Source organism: Ranitomeya variabilis, chromosome 1 (assembly GCF_051348905.1).
Source record: "Ranitomeya variabilis isolate aRanVar5 chromosome 1, aRanVar5.hap1, whole genome shotgun sequence".
NCBI lineage: Eukaryota > Metazoa > Chordata > Amphibia > Anura > Dendrobatidae > Ranitomeya > Ranitomeya variabilis.
In genome coordinates, this window is record NC_135232.1 from 944,939,714 (window position 1) to 944,962,521 (window position 22,808).

General features: G+C 43.1%; 1 protein-coding gene across 2 annotated transcripts in view; it reads right to left on the reverse strand.

Annotated features, from left to right (window-relative positions):
- Positions 1–22,808, reverse strand: part of CLGN (calmegin) — a 165,673-nt gene that overhangs the window by 17,671 nt on the left and 125,194 nt on the right. For both annotated transcript variants that reach the window (XM_077279222.1, XM_077279216.1), the window contains exons 8-13: positions 20,743–20,932; positions 10,670–10,783; positions 7,367–7,523; positions 7,072–7,287; positions 1,611–1,730; positions 1,308–1,452 (exon numbers count right to left, since the gene is read on the reverse strand). In XM_077279222.1, coding sequence (XP_077135337.1) covers positions 1,308–1,452; positions 1,611–1,730; positions 7,072–7,287; positions 7,367–7,523; positions 10,670–10,783; positions 20,743–20,932 — 942 coding nt within the window. The remainder of the gene's footprint in view (positions 1–1,307; positions 1,453–1,610; positions 1,731–7,071; positions 7,288–7,366; positions 7,524–10,669; positions 10,784–20,742; positions 20,933–22,808) is intronic.

Consider the following 22,808-nt stretch of genomic DNA (forward strand, 5'->3'; position numbering starts at 1 on the left):
GCATGCTTTTCATGGTAGTGTGGTATTCAGAATACCGTAGAAGTTATACCCACGTACTATGGTAACTCACAGGCTAATTCTGCCATTTTCTAGATACTTACTGAGAGGGCTAACATTTTAAGATTTCTTTATAGAAGAAAAAGCTGGTAAAAAAGTGTCTTTATTGTTACCTACAGTATTTATCAATTTATCCTGCAATTTTTTGCAAAATACAAGACATATGATTTTGTTAGTGAGATGCGAGTGAAATTTTGTACATGACCTTCCTATTCAAAGTCAAGAAGAAAATTCTGTTACTAGATGGGATCTGGCAAGTAAGAAGTAATTTCAACAAAAAAAATACATTTTTCAAAATGTCTCACAGCAGAGAACTGCTGTGTTTGTGCACAGTATTTTACAAGTAGTGATTCACTCGCTACTTTACCCGGAAAAATTGCCGTAACTTCTAAAAGACATGATGTATCGTACTGAAATTTGGACTGTACATACCATGGCTCATGAGAAACTAATGTTTTAAGAAAGGTGTTGAACATGTGCCATTCCATATGGTTCAATGTATTCCACAGGATGTCTGGGGTCATAGCCTGAATTTCTTGCTGTATGTTTTCTCAGAGCGCCTGTAATGTTTGTGTCTTGTTACTGAAAAAAATCGGACGGTGTTAAATCACGCGATCTTGGTGGCCACAGTCCCTTGGAGATTACTCTGTCATCAAATAAGGCTACAATACACAGTTTGGACAGCGGATTTCGACCTTATTTAGAAACACACTTTGGTACCTCCTTAAGGACTCAGTTTTCACAATGAAAACACGCTCCTCCAAACTGTATCTGTATATTTTTAACAAATGAAGAAGGAACTCGGCAGGAGTGAAATGCAAGCACCACACAAACTACCAACATGCAGAAAGGCGTGCAACAAGTCTATCTAGTAGTGGAAACGACGGGCAAGGCGACAAGTAGGCAAGACCACTAGGCACGATGCAGATTTCAGAAATGCCTCTCTTATAAAGCTCCAAGGTTTTGTTTGCTAACAATGACTGTTTTAGCACCAGGAGCTTATCATTGCTGGGATACAGTAACATGTGCCTTCTTGTACGACACTGTCTATGGACATTGTATATACAGTGCCTGATGTGGGCGGGGTTAGCTTTCTCAGCTCTGCTTCATGCTAAATCTAAAAGCTCGGACTGTGTGAGAACTCAGTGATACATCATTGGATTCAGCTTCTCTTTGCCTACATCAGGCTGCTTTCAGACGAGGTAGCAAAACCTGCTGACAGATTCCCTTTAAGCTATAGCAATACACACCCTTGTCTAGCTGTGCTTCCTGGTGGTCTTCATGGCCTTCTAAATCCCCCTTCTTGATATCTTTCTTGAGAGTAAAATCAGTTTCATCAGACTCTAGAAAATCACTCATTGTGAAGTCTGCATCATCTTCTTCTTCTTCAATTTTCTAAAAAAAAAGTGCATTAAAGGGTTTATTTCCAGGATCTTTTGACCTCACTACTTAACATTATTGCTGGTGTACAACAATATTCTTCCTGTAACATTTAGCAGGAAATGTAAAATTTAAATCAATAAATCAAAATGGTAGAAACAAAAGCAGCTAACCTTTCTGGGCCAGCAAAACAAAACCAGAAGACCCACAGGGAGTGCGGCTGTCAGGATGTATAAGCCCCAGAGCCATGGCCGCTCGTCCGCAGCACTCAGGAGTTGATTAATCATGCCTGGCTGAAAGAAAAGACATAAATGAAGCATCTTAAAGCAGTTGCAGTCCATCAACACAATGGACCCAGACTGAATCCTGAACCAATTACACCTGATCAACCAGTTGGATTTGGCTTGGAGCATTTAAGACGTTTATCCATGTCAACGTGTATTAACATTTCATTCGGGTTGAGTATCTGATACATCTTACCCGTTATTATAAACAAGAAGGAACAATAATAAAGGTCAAGAAAAATTACATCTTAGGCTGGTTTCACACTTGCGTTGTGCAGAGCTGCGGAGGGCTGCGTACTTCCTCGTATTTCCTCCGTTTAGCCCGCCCACTGCAGCACCTCTTCCATTCAGCTCCGCCTACATCGGCATGCGTCCTGCGTACCTATCTTTAACATTGGGTATGCAGGCCATGTAAATGCATGCGGATGGATCTGCATGCGTCATTTTGACGCTGCGCCGACCACAACAAAATGCAACATGTTGCGTTTGACACAGTTCGGCGCAGCGTCAAAACGACGCATACGGAGGCATCAGCATACATTCGCATGGCCTGCGTACCCAATGTTAAAGATAGGTACGCAGGACGCATGCCGACGTAGGTGGAGCTGAATGGAAGAGGTGCGGCAGTGGGCAGGGCTTAACGGAGGAAATATGAGGAAGTACACAGCCCTCCACAGCTCTGCCCTACACAAGTGTGAAACCAGCCTTAATTGCTATACGTGATGTGACATGATGTAATCATTTCCTTCCACATGGAAAATGTTTTACTTGACCTCTTTGGTCACAAATGCCAATAAATTATAAAAAAATATTACATAAAAGATAAAAATTGAGTCTTCGGCTCCAGGTGCCACAATCAATTATGGCACTCCAGTGTGGTATAATAATATACATATATGTACTTACATACAGAGAAATCTGCTCATTACACTCACTGATTCTTATCTTTACATATACAATCACACACATATATATATATCAAATATAATAATCGCCAGTTGGGACTTCCGGCCGTTGTCCCCGAATCCCATAAGGCACCGCGGCAGTGTCACTTGCGCCTGCACAAGCGACATACACGTCTCCGCTATTCCCACGCAGGCACAGTAACAGCCACGTCGTTACTATGCATGCGCGGGAATAGCGGTGACGTGTATGTCACTTGCGCAGGTGCAGTTCGTAACAGCCACAACTGCGCGCTCTACCCGCGCATGCGCGATAACGACGCAGCTGTTACTGTGCCTGTGTGGTGGGGAATAGCGGTGACGTCTATACACCACACTCCCGGGCCTAATACATATATATATATATGTATATATATATATATATATATGTGTGTGTGTGTGTGATATAAGTATTGAACACGGCACAAATTTTCTACATATATTTCTAAAGGTGCTATTGACATGACATTCTTACCAGATGTCGGTAACAACCCATCCAATCCACACAAGCAAAAAGATCAAACCATAGATGTCCATAATGTTAGTTATGTGTAATATTGAGAAATGACAAAGAGAAAAAGTATTGAACACATGTACTGAAGTTTAATATTTCGTACAAAAGCCTTTGTCGGTGATGACAGCTTCAAGACATATCTTGTACTGAGAAAATAGTTGCATGCATTGCACAGATATGACTTTGGTCCATTCTTCCACACAAACATTCTTCAAATCATGAAGGTTCAGTGGGCTCCTTCTATAAACTGTGAGCTTTAGTTCCTTCCATAAATTTTCTATTGGATTCAGGTTAGGTGATTGGCTGGGCCATTCTAGCAGCTTTATTTTCTTTCTCTGAAACCAATTAAGAGTTTTCTTTTGCTGTGTGTTTGGGATCATTGTCTTGCTGAAATGTCCACCCTCGTTTCACCTTAATTATCCGGTTAGATGGCAGCAGATTTTTTTCAAGTATGTCATGGTACATTTGTCCATTCATCCTTCCTTCAATTATATTAAGATTGCCAGTGCCATATGCTGAAAAACAGCCCCTCACCATGATGTTCCCACCTCTACACTTCACTGTTGGTATGGTGCTTTTGGGGTGAAAAGCAGTGCCATTTCGCCTCCAAACATGGTGAGTATTATGGCATTCAAAGAGTTTAAGTTTGGTGTCATCTAATCGGACTATATTTTCCCAGTATTTCACAGGCTAAATGTTGTTGAGCAAACTAAATGTGCTTGAACAGGCTTTTTGTTCAGCAATGGAGTCTTGCATTGTGAGTGTGCATACAAGCCATGGAGGTTGAGTGCATTACTTATAGAAGAGGTCCCCAACCTTTCTGACCTCGAGAGCCACATCCAGCTATGAAAGAGGGTCGAGAGCCACATTCAGCTTCTGAGAGAGGGTCGCGAGCCACAACCAGTTCCTTCCCCACTCACAGTAGTGACACCGAGAGCCTCCATTACTGGTATAATGACAACCAAAGCTTTTCCACTGAAATCACATCAAGGCAGTATGTCAAGCTCCATGGTTTCCTATCTCGCCTCCATTCAGATCTGCTCTTCTGTACAGGGCTACACACAAAAGTCACCATTTAGAGATCTAATCTTAATAGTTATTTACAACTAGTGCTAATGCACCAAGCTGGCAAGCAGCCGCGAGCCACACATCATGGGATCGCGAGCCACATGTGGCTCCCGAGCTACAGGTTGGGGACCCCTGACTTATAGTTTTCTTTGAAAAAAATGTACCTGCTGATTCCAGGTCTTTCTGTGGCTTTCCACAGGTAGTCCTTGACTCTTGTATAACTCCTCTGATAATTCTTTTCACTTCTATGTCCAAAATCTTGACGGGACCACCTGGTTGTGGCCGGTTTATCGTGAAATGATGATCTTTCCACTTCCGGGTTATAGCCCCTACAGTGCTCACTGTGACCTTGAGTAGTTTTGAAATTATACTGTAACCAATGCCATCAGTGTGTTTTGCAACAATAAGGTTGCGAAGGTCTTGAGACCGTTCACTGGTTTTACCCATCATGAAATGTATTTTGTGTGGCACCTTGGTAATGAAACACCTTTTTATAGGCCATCAGTTGACCCACCTGATATTATTTTCATTAAGTGGCAGGATTGCTTTCTATTTACTGATAGATTTCAGCTGGTGCTATGACTTTCCATGGCTTTTTGCACCTCTCTTTCTTCATGTGTTCAATACTTTTCTCTGTCATTTCTCATTATTATACACTAGATGGTGGCCCGATTCTAACACATCGGGTATTCTAGAATATGTACAGTATGTATGTATGTACGTCGCGCTGTGAGTGGGGGTTAAATTACGCGCCAATATCCCTGATTGGTCGTGCCCGGCTGGCCGATCAGCGAAGCGTGGTTTAAATCTGGCGCCAATTCGCGGCCGGACTGCGCCTATCGCTGATTGGTTGCAGCTGGCTGGGCACGACCAATGACCGAAGTGGTGTTTAAATACCACGCCAATATCGCTGATTGCTCGCGGCCGGCCGTGAGCTACCAATCACTGAATCGGTGTTTAAGTCCCGAGCCAATATCGCTGATAGGTCGCGGCCGGCCGGGCACGACCAATAACCGAAGCAGTGTTTAAATACCGCGCCAATATTGCTGATTGGTCGCGGCCGGCCGTGCGCGACCAATCACTGAAGCTGTGTTTAAATCCCGTGCCAATATCGCTGATTGGTGGTTTACACACAGCGAAGCGTGGTTTAAATCCCGCGTCAATTCGTGGCTGGACTGCATCTGTTGCTAATTGGTCGCAGGATGTCGGGGGTTCGGGGCGCTGGATGTCGGGGGTTCGGGGTGCAGGATATAGTACAACCACGTAGTATATAACACAGCCACGTAGTATATAGCATAGCCACGTAGTATGTAGTATATAGCACAGCCACGTAGTATGTAGCACAGCCACGTAGTATATAGCACAGCCACGTAGTATATAGCACAGCCACGTAGTATATAGCAGCAACGTAGTATATAGCACAGCCACGTAGTATATAGCACAGCCACGTAGTATATAGCAGCCACGTAGTATATAGCACAGCCACATAGTATATAGCACAGCCACGTAGTATATAACACAGCCCACGTACTATATAACACAGACAGCCACGTAGTATATAGCAGAGCCACGTAGTATATAGCACAGCCATGAGACCGCTAAGTCATATGGGTAATTTCACAATGAATCACTGGGAACGGAAGCTGGCGGCAGCCTCACCGCTCGCGCGCATCGGTGGACGTCGGAAGGTGAGAATAGCACCATTTTTTATTTTTTTTTAATTATTTTTAACATTTCTTTTTACTATTGACGCTGCATAGGCAGCATCAATAGTAAAAAGTTTGTCACACAGTGTTAATAGAAGCATTAACAGATTGCATTATGCCGTGGTGTAACGCAGTCGGTTTAACGGACTGCTAAAACGCTATGTGGGTGGCGGGCGCTGACTGGGGGGGAGTATGGAGGGGGCACTGACTGCAGGGGAGTAGGAAGCAGCCATTTCGCGGACTGGCCGCAACCAATCAGCGACTTGGGATTTCCGTGACAGACAGACAAACAGACAGACAAACAGATGGAAGTGCCCCTTAGACGATTATATATATAGATAACTTCATTTATGGACATCTATGGTTTAATTTCCTTCTATGTGTGGATTGGATGGGTTGTTACCGACATCTGGTGAGAATTTCATGTCAATGAAATTTAGAAATATATTTATTACTTATTACTTATTTCACCCACTGTATGCATGTATATTGTGAGGGATCGGCTCTATGGTAGACACTGGTTCACACACAGGATTCAGTTTGTCGATTCAAACAAATGGGCGGTTTCTTAAATATTCATAAACCGTTTGATTTCACAAAATAAAACAGCCTCTCCCGGGTACAAAGAAGTTATAACAGAACAAAAATAGAAAATATCCAGTGCATATAAAGCATAGGCTCACCCGTTTAAATGTCAGTCCTTTACTCTCAGACTTCAGCAGGTCTGAGCAGCACAGACAAGGCCTCCTTACCTTGCACACACACGGACCCAGTGAGACAGCACCAGCTTTAAATCAGCCATTCCAAGACCCGGACTGGAGGTAATTGAGCAGTTGATCCCACCCAACAATTTCAGCTGCTCGAAAAACCAAGACCCATAATCCGGGCCCATTAAAACACCTCTCATCACTATGTGGCTGGAGCCTGCCTCTCTGTGTCCTAACTGAGGCTTTGCACCTCAGGAACACATGCCTGCCGTCCACGACCTGTCCAGCTGCCACCTTACAGTAGGATGGGGAGTTTAATATGTGATATGGGGCCGTGTAAATTAATCACTGTATATTTTAAATATATCCTTACAGACACACACAGAGATAAATACATATAGGTATACAGCAAACCTCATTGGCACTGGCCACCAGTTTCTTCAGTCCCCAGCTATCAGAAGCCCAACGGTCTGCCACTTCCTTCTCTGTACAGATAATAAAGTTGTCAAAATAGATATCAGATGTCATTGACCATAGCTCCAAACCAATGGCACTAAAAGGCGTCATTCTGAATGGATTGAGGTCCTCAAAGTAATGTGGGTTTGGGATTTTACGTGGTTTCCAAATTCCCTGTACAAAAAAAAAAAATTCAGATCTGGTATAAAATATAACAGAGTAAAAACTAGTATTGACCATACAGAATAATCACCTGGTAATTAGGGTTCTCAATCATAGGAGGCTTCCACTGTCCCTTGTAATTAGGATTGTCTATGAGTGGGGGTGTCCACTCTCCACATCCAGGTGCAGGCTTACACTTCGGGTTTGAAATTAGAGGAGCTTCCCAATTGCCATCCATGTCTTCATTCCTAACAATGTCATATGGGCCCTTCATTACATTGTAATACCACAGAAATAATACATATACATGGAAAACATTGCACTATATCTTCATGGCTGATATTATACATAAACTACAACATAGAATTTCATCTGTCACAGCAGCACAGTGGCTCAGTGGTTAGCATTGCAGCGCTGGGGTCCTGGGTTCAAATCCCACCAAGCACAACATCTGCAAGGAGTTTGTATGTTCTCCCCGTGTTTGCGTGGGTTTCTTCCAGGCACTCCGATTTCCTCCCACATTCCAAAGACATACTGATAGGGATTCTAGATTGTGAGCCACATCGGGGACAGCAATCATAATGTGTGTAAAGCACTGTGGAATATGTTGACGCTATATAAATAAAAAGATTATTATTATTATCTGTCATTCAGTTATACTAATATCTTCCCAAAATTCAGCAGGCTGCTGATAAAACCCTCATGTAGAGCTAGTGCCTATGCCTTCTGCCTCTCTCTCCCTGCAGAGACAGCGACTCACTCATAGCTGCGGCATCCTTCCCTCTCCGTCTGCTGATACCCGGGGAGCGCACAAAGTGCGCAGATACCCGGGCACTGTGCTTAGGGAACGAACGGTCCCGTCCTCTTAAAGGGACATCACGCGCCATCCTAAAGTGTCCCCAGCCAATGGCTCGGAGACACACATTACCGTATATAAGGCACCTCTACCTGATGGGAGGTGCCTGTGCAATGTTGTAAGTTTGTTCCTAGACACTCTTGTTAGTTTTCAGGTCCCAGTGCTCGTGTTTCTGTATACCTGCCTGTATATCAGCCGTGCCCACCTGCCTGGCTATTAGCCCTGCCCGCCTGCCTACCCGCTCCTGCCAGTGTTCATCTGTACATCAGCCGGTCCATTCTGCACATGCCAGTGCTCATCTGTAAATCAGCTGGTCCAGTTCGCACATGCCAGTGCTATTCTGTACATCAGCCAGTCCAGTCCGCACCTGCCAGCACTATTCTGTACATCAGCCGGTCCAGTTCACACCTACCAGTGCTCAACTGTACATCAGCCAGTCTAGTTTGTATCCGTGGTTCCTGTGTTCCTACAGTGCCTGCCTGCATCTACTGTTCCTTCCTCTGGGTCGTTCCTGCTACCTGTTGCTAGGGGGTAAGCTGCCATCTTCCTGAGGTCAGTCTTGGAGTAGCATCTGGTCTCACCTTCTTTGTCTCTCCTAGGATCATGGTATCATCAGCCGCCGTGTATCCTAGGTCAGACTTGGTGAGGCACCTAGATACGCCCCTCCAGGCTTTCCATAGGCCTTGGCACAGTGATTCTACCACCAAGCCCATTACACCTCACAAGGATGTCTGGTAAGGTTTTTGCCAGCAAAGAATTGCAATTTTTAGCTGGAACTGCATTAAAAAGTTCCAGCTTGTAAATTACAATACGAGTAAATTCACTTCTGTTCATATGTCAGTATAGTGTACATGAAAAGTTAAGGACCTTTGTAGAACAATGTGTTATATTGATGCTGAACTACAGCTGGTATTAATGTCCAGAGATTTGTACATTTGGTGACCCAATGTAAATGTTGCCTAGTTTACACCTTAATGACATAGCATTTTATTTTTACTTTTTCATCTATACACCCTGAAGCCAGAGCTTTTCATTTTTCCATTGACATTGCTGTATAAGAGCATGTTTTTTTCCAAGACAAGTTGTATTTTTCATGTCACCATTTTGGAATATATATAATGGATTATATAACATATCAATTTTTTCTTGGGATAAAGAGATTGTAAAAAAAACCCCCACCATTTCGCCAATGTTTTTTGGTTCTGTCTTAATGGTGTACACTATGCAGTATAAACAATATGATAACTTTATTCTGGGGCTCAGTACATTTATGGAAACGCTACATTGATATAATGATTGCACAGATGAACTTTCATGCTTTTTTAATATATCATTGTTTTTATCACTGAAATCTTGCTGAGTGCTGGAACAATCAATTATTTCTACATTGTTTTATAGCACTGAATCCCTGCCTGCACAGCCCCCGAACACGGACTTCTCCCGGAAGTCAGTGTTACTGTTCGGGTTCGGCAGCCTGAACAAAGCTTGCAGAAAGACTGCAGCGCTGACAATCAAAGAGCTTTACTGTGTAGACACTTCCGGCTCAATCACAGCTATGTCAAGTATTGGAATGGGTGTGATTGGCCGATGCACACTGTGCAAAAAAAAAAGAAGTGCGGTCCCGGCGGCTGCAGGCTGCTATTTTTTGGCTGAGGAGGGACAATATCCATGGCCCCTTTCCAGTCTGAGAAGACCAGCACTCAGCTGTCTGCTTTAGTATTGCTGGTTGCCAAAAAGTGGGGGAACCTCATGCGGTTTTTAAAAAATGATTTATTTAAATAATTAATTAAAAATATATGGCTTGGGGGTCTCTTATATTTTTGATAAAGCTGACAGCTAAGGGCTGGTTAGCAAGAATAGAGGGCACCCCACGCCATTTTTTAATTTTATTTGATTATTGCACAGGCGCGGGCTAATGAATACTCTCAGCATCGAATGCCAGCTCACGCTGCTATCAGCGAGACAAGGCGTACGATGATGAGAGTAGTAGTCTCATCAGCCGAAAATTTGACCGGCGGTAACCTTTTTACAGCTGGTCACACGCTGTCATCTGTGTGACAGCGCTCTGACCGGTGGTAACATACATACCAGCAATCAGAGCTTTCCCACGCTGTCACACAGATGACAGTGTGGGAAACATCGGATGTTTGGGCCACCCATTCATTTGAAAGGAGTCAGGGTTTGGGTTTGAAGTCTGGTACCCGAACTGAACTTTTTCTTCGGCTGAACCCTCACTGACCAAAACATCCACGAGTCCACCCATCACCAGTCATAACGACCACATACCACAGCTCAATTACGTTTTAGTTCTACTTTAGTGCAATAGTTACTCAAATTGTGCACAAAATTGCTCAATTTTTTTGCCTTTATATCTACTTAAAATTAGGTGAAATGTGGACATATGTTTTTAAACATCTATCCTTGATATATTAGTGGAGTGTCTATGCAGCCCTGGGGATTTCTAGTTTCAAAATGTTTTTCCGTGAAATAATCACATGCAGGATATCAACAAATATACCAGCACGTACAACTTCTTACCAGTCACTTGGCTTCTGAGCCTCTGGATCAGGTACCAGATGAGGCTCACCGTCCAGCCAGCCTTCTGGTTTCACAGCATTTACATCCTCGATCTTATCAGGCCCCCCTTCATCCCTGAAGGAGATATTAGATCTACATTTCAGACACACCATAATTATAGCAACAACACACAATATATATGTACAATACAGTATTGCCACTGATAAGGTCAATTCAGGATAAAATGAAAATGTGAAACTTAATATTGAATTCAGGGGCCAAGGAAATGTAAGAGCCAGTAGGTTTCTCTAACGAGAAGGGTAGAAGTCCCTCAAATACAATCAATGGAAATTACTGTGAAGCCCTAGACAGCAGCAGAAAGATTTCAAGTGCATTTTCAACTTGGCTCTTTCTACAGCAAAATATATGTAACTACTATTTATCAGACTAAATAATTAATTCCCTTTCACTACAAATGTGCATCCACTCCGCAGATGACATCACTCTAAAAGTAATATCAGAGGCTCCCCACTTCATCTGGTTGCCGACACTTCTCAGACATATATAGACTGCCTGAAAGATATCATCGCTCAATACATATTATATATTTATTATGTCAGTCCCAGGTTTCTCACGCAAAGCAAAAATCATATTTAAAGATATTTATCCCAGCTTTAACATGCAGAATTTTCCATATATCTGATAATAGTAGCTAGTGTTGTCACTCGAAGCTTGTGGCCCCCAGTGCAAAATCTCCAACAGGGTTCCCAACTATCACAGGTCTTTAATAGTGCTAGTCTCCTCATATGGGTTAAAAGGACCTTTTTGGGCTCCTCTACATCCATTCCTACATGGATTTTAATGGGAATCGGTCACAAGGTTTTGCTTGCTAATCTGAGAACAGCATGATGTAGAAATAGAGACCCTGATTGCAGCGATATGACACTTAATAGAATCACAGTTACAGTGGGGCAAAAAAGTATTTAGTCAGTCAGCAATAGTGCAAGTTCCACCACTTAAAAAGATGAGAGGCGTCTGTAATTTACATCATAGGTAGACCTCAACTATGGGAGACAAACTGAGACAAAAAAATCCAGAAAATCACATTGTCTGTTTTTTTATCATTTTATTTGCATATTATGGTGGAAAATAAGTATTTGGTCAGAAACAAAATTTCATCTCAATACTTTGTAATATATCCTTTGTTGGCAATGACAGAGGTCAAACGTTTTTTGTAAGTCTTCACAAGGTTGCCACACACTGTTGTTGGTATGTTGGCCCATTCCTCCATGCAGATCTCCTCTAGAGCAGTGATGTTTTTGGCTTTTCGCTTGGCAACACAGACTTTCAACTCCCTCCAAAGGTTTTCTATAGGGTTGAGATCTGGAGACTGGCTAGGCCACTCCAGGACCTTGAAATGCTTCTTACGAAGCCACTCCTTCGTTGCCCTGGCGGTGTGCTTTTGATCATTGTCATGTTGAAAGACCCAGCCACGTTTCATCTTCAATGCCCTTGCTGATGGAAGGAGGTTTGCACTCAAAATCTCACGATACATGGCCCCATTCATTCTTTCATGTACCTGGATCAGTCGTCCTGGCCCCTTTGCAGAGAAACAGCCCCAAAGCATGATGTTTCCACCACCATGCTTTACAGTAGGTATGGTGTTTGATGGATGCAACTCAGTATTCTTTTTCCTCCAAACACGACAAGTTGTGTTTCTACCAAACAGTTCCAGTTTGGTTTCATCAGACCATAGGACATTCTCCCAAAACTCCTCTGGATCATCCAAATGCTCTCTAGCAAACTTCAGATGGGCCCGGACATGTACTGGCTTAATGTCATGGTTCCCAATGGCAAGGGAACGTAAAAAACACATAAGTAACGAACGAGCTCTCGGGTGATGGAAACTCGAGTTGACCGTGAGCTAAATCTACCACACAACTAACAGTAGCCAGGGAGCATACCTACGGCTTCCTATATGCCACGCGCCAGCCGGAGGACTAACTACGCCTGGTAGAGGAAGAAACAGACCTGGCTTACCTCTAGGGAAATACCCCAAAAGATGATAGCAGCCCCCCACATGTAATAACGGTGAATTAAGAGGAAAAGACATACACAGTATGAAAGTAGATTTAGCAAAGAGAGGTCCACTTTCTAGATAGCAGAAGGATACAAAAGAGGACTTCACGGTCAACTGAAAACCCTTTCAAAAAACCATCCTGAAATTACTTTAAGACTCCTGTGTCAACTCATGACACAGGAGTGGCAATTTCAGCCCGCAAGAGCTTCCAGCTACAGAGAATCACAAAAACTGCAAACTGGACAAAAGGTACAAAACAAAAGGACAAAGTCCACTTAGCTGATCAGCAGACTAGTAGCAGGAACATGCAACCGAAGGCTCTGGTTACAATGATGACCGGCAAGGAAATGACTGGAGAGCAAGGCTAAATAGGAAACTCCCAAACACTGATGGAAGCAGGTGAACAGAAGAAGCAAAGTGCAAACAAGTCACCAGTACCACCAGCAACCACCAGGGGAGCCCAAAAAGCGGATACACAACAGTACCCTCCCCTTAAGGAGGGGGCACCGAACCCTCACAAGAACCGCCAGGGCGATCTGGATGAGCCCTATGAAAGGCACGAACCAAATCCGAGGCATGAACATCAGAGGCAGTTACCCAAGAATTATCTTCCTGACCATAGCCTTTCCATTTAACCAGATATTGAAGTCTCCGTCTGGAAATACGGGAGTCCAAGATCTTCTCCATGACGTACTCCAATTCACCCTCCACCAGCACAGGAGCAGGAGGTTCAGTAGAAGGAACCACCGGTACCTCATATCTCCGCAACAACGACCGATGGAACACATTATGGATAGCGAAAGATGCCGGGAGGTCCAAACGAAAGGAAACAGGGTTAAGAATCTCCAAAATCATATAAGGACCGATGAACCGAGGCTTAAATTTGGGAGAAGAAACCCTCATAGGGAAAAAACGGGAAGATAACCACACCAAGTCCCCAACGTGAAGGTGGGGACCAACACGACGACGACGGTTAGCAAACTGCTGAGTCCTCTCCTGGGACAATTCCAAATTATCCACCACTTGTCCCCAAATCCGATGCAACCGATCCACCACCGCATCCACTCCAGGACAATCCGAAGATTCAACCTGACCAGATGAAAAACGCGGATGAAACCCTGAATTGCAAAAGAAAGGAGAAACCAAAGTGGCAGAACTAGCCTGATTATTAAGAGCAAACTCCGCCAACGGCAGAAAGGCAACCCAATCATCCTGATCCGCAGACACAAAACACCTCAAATAAGTCTCCAAAGTTTGATTAGTTCGCTCCGTCTGGCCATTGTTCTGAGGATGGAATGCAGACGAAAAGGACAAATCAATGCCCAACCTGGCACAGACTGCCCGCCAAAATCTAGACACGAACTGGGTACCCCTGTCAGAAACGATGTTTTCCGGAATACCATGCAAGCGAACCACATTTTGAAAAAACAGAGGGACCAACTCAGATGAGGAAGGCAACTTAGGCAATGGCACCAAATGAACCATTTTAGAAAAACGGTCACACACCACCCAGATGACAGACATCTTCTGAGAAACAGGGAGATCCGAGATAAAGTCCATAGAGATGTGCGTCCAAGGCCTCTTCGGAATAGGCAAGGGCAACAACAACCCACTAGCCCTAGAACAACAAGGCTTGGCCCGAGCACACACATCGCAAGACTGCACAAAAACACGCACATCTCGAGACAGGGAAGGCCACCAGAAGGATCTAGCCACCAAATCTCTGGTGCCAAAAATTCCCGGATGACCTGCCAGAGTAGAAGAATGAACTTCCGAGATGACTCTAGTGGTCCACTCGTCAGGAACAAACAGTCTACCAGACGGACAACGATCAGGTCTATCCGCCTGAAATTCTTGCAAAGCACGTCGCAAATCTGGAGAGACAGCAGACAAAACCACTCCATCCTTAAGGACACCAGCAGGTTCAGAATTCCCAGGAGAGTCAGGCTCAAAACTCCTAGAAAGAGCATCTGCTTTCACATTCCTAGAACCCGGTAAGTTCGAGACCACAAAATTAAACCGGGAAAAGAACAACGACCAACGTGCCTTTCTAGGATTCAGGCGCCTGGCAGACTCCAAATAAATTAAATTCTTGTGATCAGTCAAAACTACCACCTGATGTCTGGCACCCTCAAGCCAATGACGCCACTCCTCAAATGCCCACTTCATGGCCAAAAGCTCCCGATTACCAACATCATAGTTTCGCTCGGCGGCCGAAAATTTTCGCGAAAAGAACGCACAAGGTCTCATCACTGAGCAGTCGGAACTTTTCTGCGACAAAACCGCCCCCGCTCCGATCTCGGAAGCATCGACCTCAACCTGAAAGGGAAGAGAAACATCAGGCTGGCGCAACACAGGGGCAGACAAAAAGCGGCGCTTAAGCTCCCGAAAGGCCTCCACGGCAGCAGGGGACCAATTGGCAACATCAGCACCCTTTTTAGTCAAATCCGTCAGAGGTTTAGCAACGCCAGAAAAACCAGCTATAAATCGACGATAAAAATTAGCAAAGCCCAAGAATTTCTGGAGACTCTTCAGAGAAGTAGGCTGCGTCCAGTCGTAAATAGCCCGAACCTTGACAGGGTCCATCTCAATAGAAGAAGGGGAAAAAATATACCCCAAAAATGAAATTTTTTGAACCCCAAAAACACACTTTGAACCCTTTACACACAAAGAATTCTCCCGCAAAACCTGAAAAACCCTCCTGACCTGCTGAACATGAGACTCCCAGTCATCAGAAAAAATCAAAATATCATCCAAGTACACAATCATAAATTTATCCAAATATTCCCGGAAAATATAATGCATTAAGGACTGAAAGACAGAAGGTGCATTAGAAAGGCCGAAAGGCATTACCAAATACTCAAAATGGCCCTCAGGCGTATTAAATGCGGTCTTCCACTCATCCCCCTGCTTAATTCGCACCAAATTATACGCCCCACGAAGATCAATCTTAGAGAACCACTTAGCCCCCCTTATGCGAGCAAACAAATCAGTCAGCAAAGGCAACGGATACTGATATTTGACTGTAATTTTATTCAGGAGACGATAATCAATACAAGGCCTCAGAGAGCCATCCTTTTTAGAGACAAAGAAAAAACTGGCTCCTAAAGGTGATGAAGAAGGACGAATATGTCCCTTTTCCAGGGACTCCTTAATATACTCGCGCATAGAAGCATGTTCAGGTACAGATAGGTTAAACAAACGACCCTTTGGAAATTTACTGCCAGGAATCAGATCTATGGCGCAATCACAATCCCTGTGAGGAGGGAGTGAACCTATCTTAGGCTCTTCAAAAATATCATGATAATCAGACAAAAATGCCGGAATCTCAGATGGAATAGATGACGAAATGGACACCATAGGAGTGTCCCCATGAGCCCCCCGACATCCCCAGCTTAACACAGACATAGCCTTCCAGTCAAGGACTGGGTTATGAGACTGTAACCATGGTAATCCAAGCACCAAAACATCATGTAAATTGTACAACACAAGGAAGCGAATCACCTCCTGATGGTCTGGAGTCATACGCATAGTCACTTGCGTCCAGAACTGTGGTTTATTACAAGCCAAAGGTGTAGAATCAATACCCTTCAGAGGTATAAAGACTTCCAGAGGCTCTAAATCAAACCCACAGCGCCTGGCAAAGGACCAGTCCATAAGACTCAGAGCGGCGCCCGAGTCCACATAGGCATCCACGGTAATAACTGATAATGAACAAATCAAGGTTACAGACAAAATAAATTTGGACTGTAAAGTGCCAATTGAAATGGACTTGTCAACCTTCCTAGTACGCTTAGAGCATGCCGATATAACATGAGCAGAATCACCACAATAGAAGCATAACCCATTTTTACGCCTAATTCTGCCGCTCGCTTCTGGACATAACTCTGTCACATTGCATTTTCTCTGGCGTCTCTTCAGAAGATACCGCCAAATGGTGCACGGGTTTGCGCTCCCGCAAACGCCGATCAATCTGAATTGCCATTGTCATGGACTCATTCAGACCTGTAGGCGCAGGGAACCCAACCATAACATCTTTAACGGCATCAGAAAGGCCCTCTCTGAAATTTGCCGCTAAGGCGCACTCATTCCACTGAGTAAGCACAGACCACCTACGAAATTTTTGGCAGTATATCTCCGCTTCATCTTGCCCTTGAGATAGGGCTATCAAAGCTTTTTCAGCTTGAATCTCCAAATTAGGTTCCTCATAAAGCAACCCTAAAGCCAGGAAAAACGCATCCACATTGAGCAACGCAGGATCCCCTGGTGCCAATGAAAATGCCCAATTTTGAGGGTCACCTCGCAGCAAAGAGATTACAATCTTAACCTGCTGGACAGGATCTCCTGAGGAGTGAGGTCTGAGAGAAAGGAATAATTTACAATTATATTTGAAATTCAAAAACTGAGATCTATCTCTGGAAAACACCTCTGGTGTAGGGATTTTAGGTTCAGAAATAGGAGCATGTATAACAAAATCTTGTAAATTTTGAACCTTCGTAGCAAGATTATTTAAACCTGCAGCCAAACTCTGGACATCCATGTTAAACAGCTAAGGTCAGAGCCATTCAAGGGTTAAGAGGAGGTAAGAAGCAGCTAGACAGCAATTAAGGGCTAGGCAGCAAAACTCTGAGGGAAAGAAAAAAAAATAAAAATTTCCCTTCAACACTTCTTTTTCTCCTGCTTCAGCCCAAACAATTAACACTTTGTTGGCCGGTCATACTGTTATGGTTCCCAATGGCAAGGGAACGTAAAAAACACATAAGTAACGAACGAGCTCTCGGGTGATGGAAACTCGAGTTGACCGTGAGCTAAATCTACCACACAACTAACAGTAGCCAGGGAGCATACCTACGGCTTCCTATATGCCACGCGCCAGCCGGAGGACTAACTACGCCTGGTAGAGGAAGAAACAGACCTGGCTTACCTCTAGGGAAATACCCCAAAAGATGATAGCAGCCCCCCACATGTAATAACGGTGAATTAAGAGGAAAAGACATACACAGTATGAAAGTAGATTTAGCAAAGAGAGGTCCACTTTCTAGATAGCAGAAGGATACAAAAGAGGACTTCACGGTCAACTGAAAACCCTTTCAAAAAACCATCCTGAAATTACTTTAAGACTCCTGTGTCAACTCATGACACAGGAGTGGCAATTTCAGCCCGCAAGAGCTTCCAGCTACAGAGAATCACAAAAACTGCAAATTGGACAAAAGGTACAAAACAAAAGGACAAAGTCCACTTAGCTGATCAGCAGACTAGTAGCAGGAACATGCAACCGAAGGCTCTGGTTACAATGATGACCGGCAAGGAAATGACTGGAGAGCAAGGCTAAATAGGAAACTCCCAAACACTGATGGAAGCAGGTGAACAGAAGAAGCAAAGTGCAAACAAGTCACCAGTACCACCAGCAACCACCAGGGGAGCCCAAAAAGCAGATACACAACAGCTTAAGCAGTGGGACACGTCTGGCACTGCAGGATCTGAGTCCATGGTGGTGTAGTGTGTTACTTATGGTAGGCCTTGTTACATTGGTCCCAGCTCTCTGCAGTTCATTCACTAGGTCCCCCCGCGTGGTTCAGGGATTTTTGCTCACCGTTCTTGTGATCATTCTGACCCCACGGGGTGGGATTTTGCGTGGAGCCCCAGATCGAGGGAGATTATCAGTGGTCTTGAATGTCTTCCATTTTCTAATTATTGCTCCCACTGTTGATTTCTTCACTCCAAGCTGGTTGGCTATTGCAGATTCAGTCTTCCCAGCCTGGTGCAGGGCTACAATTTTGTTTCTGGTGTCCTTTGACAGCTCTTTGGTCTTCACCATAGTGGAGTTTGGAGTCAGACTGTTTGAGGGTGTGCACAGGTGTCTTTTTATACTGATAACAAGTTTAAACAGGTGCCATTACTACAGGTAATGAGTGGAGGAAAGAGGAGACTCGTAAAGAAGAAGTTACAGGTCTGTGAGAGCCAGAAATCTTGATTGTTTGTTTCTGACCAAATACTTATTTTCCACCATAATATGCAAATAAAATGATAAAAAACAGACAATGTGATTTTCTGGATTTTTTTGTCTCAGTTTGTCTCCCATAGTTGAGGTCTACCTATGATGTAAATTACAGACGCCTCTCATCTTTTTAAGTGGTGGAACTTGCACTATTGCTGACTGACTAAATACTTTTTTGCCCCACTGTATATAGTGTGTTGCGAAAGTATTTGGCCCCCTGGAACTTTTCAACCTTTTCCCACATATCATGCTTCAAACATAAAGATACCAAATGTAAACTTTTGGTGAAGAATCAACAATTGTGAAGTTGAACGAAATTTATTGGTTATTTTACATTTTTGTGGAAATTCAAAAACTGAAAAGTTGGGCGTGCAATATTATTCAGCCCCTTTATCTTAATACTTTGTTACTCCACCTTTTGCTGCGATTACAGCTGCAAGTCGCTTGGGGTATGTCTCTATCAGTTTTGTACATCGAGAGACTGAAATTTTTGCCCATTCTTCTTTGGCAAACAGCTCAAGCTCAGTGAGGTTTGATGGAGATCGTTTGTGAACAGCAGTTTCAGCTCTTTCCACAGATTCTCGATTGGATTGAGGTCTGGACTTTGACTTGGCCATTGTAACACCTTTTATGTTTATTTGTGAACCATTCCATTGTAGATTTTGCTTTTTGTTTGGGATCATTGCCTTGTTGGAAGACAAATCTCCGTCCCAGTCTCAGGTCTTTTGCAGACTCCAACAGGTTTTCTTCAAGAATTTTCCTGTATTTGGCTCCATCCATCTTCCCATCAATTTTAACTATCTTTCCTGTCCCTGCTGAAGGAAAGCAGGCCCAAACCGTGATGCTGTCACCACCATGTTTGACAGTGGGGATGGTGTGTTCAGGGTGATGAGCTGTGTTGCCTTTACGCAACATATCGTTTGGCATTGTTGCCAAAAAGTTCCGATTTTGGTTTCATCTGACCAGAGCACCTTCTTCCACATGTTTGGTGTGTCTCCCAGGTGGCTTGTTGCAAACTTTAAACAACACTTTTTATGGATATCTTTGAGAAACGGCTTTCTTCTTGCCACTGTTCCATAAAGGCCAGATTTGTGCAGTGTATGACTGATTGTTGTCCTATGGACAGACTGTCCCACCTTAGCTGTAGATCTCTGCAGTTCATCCAGAGTGATCATGAGCCTCTTGGCTGCATCTCTGATCAGTTTTCTCCTTGCTTGAGATGAAACTTTAGAGGGACGGCCGGGTCTTGGTAGATTTGCAGTGGTATGATACTCCTTCCATTTCGATATGATCGCTTGCACAGTGCTCCTTGGGATGTTTAAAGTTTTGGAAATCATTTTGTATCCAAATCCGGCTTTAAACTTCTCCACAACAGTATCATGGACCTGCCTGTTGTGTTACTTGGTCTTCTTGATGCTCTCTGTGCTTCAAACAGAACCCCGAGCCTATCACAGAGCAGGTGCATTTATACGGAGACTTGATTACACACAGGTGGATTATATTTATCATTATTAGGCATTTAGGACAACATTGGATCATTCAGAGATCCACAATGAACTTCTGGAGTGAGTTTGCTGCACTGAAAGTAAAGGGGCCGAATAATATTGCACGCCCCACTTTTCAGTTTTTGAATTTCCACAAAAATTTAAAATAACCAATACATTTCGTGCAACTTCACAATTGTGTTCCACTTGTTGTTGATTCTTCACCAAAAATTTACATTTGGTATCTTTATGTTTGAAGCATGATATGTGGGAAAAGGTTGAAAAGTTCCAGGGGGCCGAATACTTTCGTAAGGCACTGTATGTACTATATAATGACTGAGGCATTTTATCAATAGTTCAAAGCCAAGCACAATCTAGAGATGTATTGCCCTATAAAGGTCACAGCCAAATACCATCAACTCTCCCAATATGGGAGTATAGTCAAAATGACCCATAGGATGAAATGGTAACATTTATAGGAGCCATCGATTACTTATTCTGCAATTTATGCTACAATTAATTGTGTGCTTACCAGTCTTCTGGCTTGACAGCATTAGGATCAGGAATTTTGGGACGTTCATCCCACTCTATGGGCTTTTTTTCTTTTGGATCATCTATTTCTTTAGGAGGATTCAGAGGCGGGATGACATCTTCCAGAAGACTTCCTTGGCTAACAACTGTCTGATCTATCAGCATTTCATATGTGTTGTCTGACTTTAAAACTGGAAGGCAACAAGAACTGACAAATCTATAGATGTTTTTGTCAAAGTTTCTTTTCAGGCAGTGATTAATAATAAATGTCTTATAAAGTAATCTATTCTTTACCTCCACGGCAGACTAATACAGGTTGCCAGTAGTAATCAAGATGCTTTAACCCATTATTTACCAATGTCCTTTTTTTGGGACGCCTAATGTTTAGCTTCTAGCAACTAAGATTTTATAATTTTTATAATTAGGTCCAATTTTTTTGTGTTGTGTTTGTAAAATGAATGTTTTCAAAATAGGAAATCATGTCATTGTCATTTTTAAATGAATATTGGGATGCCGTTTTCTGAAACATCCGTAAATTTTAATTTGGCAAGTAATGGGTTAATCATGAAGATCAACTGTATTAGAATGTGAAACAGGTTTTTTTGTAAATTTCTGCTTGTTTGAGTGAGTAACCTGACTTTTAAGGAATAACATATAAAATATTATTCAATTTTAGTGGCTGCATTATTCAATTCAAGCAATATTTTGTCTACAGAGAAATTAAATAACGACGTCATGTTTGTCCTTGGAAAGAAGCACCTGGGATATGGATGCCTAGATTGGTTGTTAAGTAGAAATGACACATTAGCAGAAGGCCCAGTTCAGATTTGGTCTCTAAACCATATTGTTCACCATATTAAATCTTAGCAGCAAGGTCTGAGATAAAACATCTTCTATCATGTGAGACAAATAAGAAGATGCCAGGTAAACCCCACTAATCATTAAAATGGATGTCTCGCTACCCTCTTCCATGCCCAGTGATTTTTCGTCATTCTTATTAACAACTTGTTTGCAAAAGTGAGTGTAAGGCTGGAATCTCACATCTGCAAAACAAAGACTGTGCTTGAATTGCAAAAAGTAACCCAACCACCTAGCCTCCTGACCTGAGCTAACTACCTCCTAGACATATACAGTGGCATGTAAAAGTTTGGGCACCCCTGATCAAAATTACTGTTATTGTGAACAGTTAAGCAAGTTGAAGATGAAATGATCTCTAAAAGGCCTAAAGTTAAAGATTTCCTTTTGCATTTTAGGCAAAACATTTTTAGAGATTTTCATCCATTCTTCCTTGAAAAATTCTTCCAGTTCTGTGAGATTACTGTGTCATCTTGAATGCACTGCTATTTTGAGGTCTAGCCACAGATTTTCAATGATGTTCAGATCAGGGGACTGTGAGGGTCATTGTAAGACCTTGCACATTTTAGGTAGTCTATTGTGGATTTTGACGTGTGTTTAGGATCATTATTAGTGATGAGCAAGCGTGCTCAGTGTGTTATCCGAGTACGCTCGTGTCCTAATCGAGTATTTTTGGCAAACTTGAAAAAAATGCTTGAGTCGCTTCGGATGCATGCTCGTGGCTATTCGACAGCCACAACACATGTAGGGATTGCCTAACAAACAGAAAATCCCTGCATGTGTTGCGGCTGTTGAACAGCCGCGAGAAATGCAGGTGCTGTTACTCCAGCATTTTTTTAGAACGCCAAAAATACTCGATTAGGACGCGAGTTTGCTCTGATAACATCTTATCCGAGCACACTCGCTCATCACTAATCATTATCCATTTGTAAAAGCCATCCTCTTTTCTACTTCAGCTTTTTTACAGATGGTGTTATGTTTCCATCATAGAATTTGTTGAAATTGAATTGAATCCATTCTTCCCCTCTGACCATGAAATGTTCCCTGTGCCATTGGCTGCAACACAAACCCAAAGCATGATTGATCCACCCCCCATGCTTAATGGTTGGCGAGATGTTATTTTCCTGAAATTCTGTGCCCTTTTGTTCTGGACTGACCTAAGTTGGGGTAGTGGTATTGCAACCACTAGAGGCAGCACTGGCAGGTAGCGTA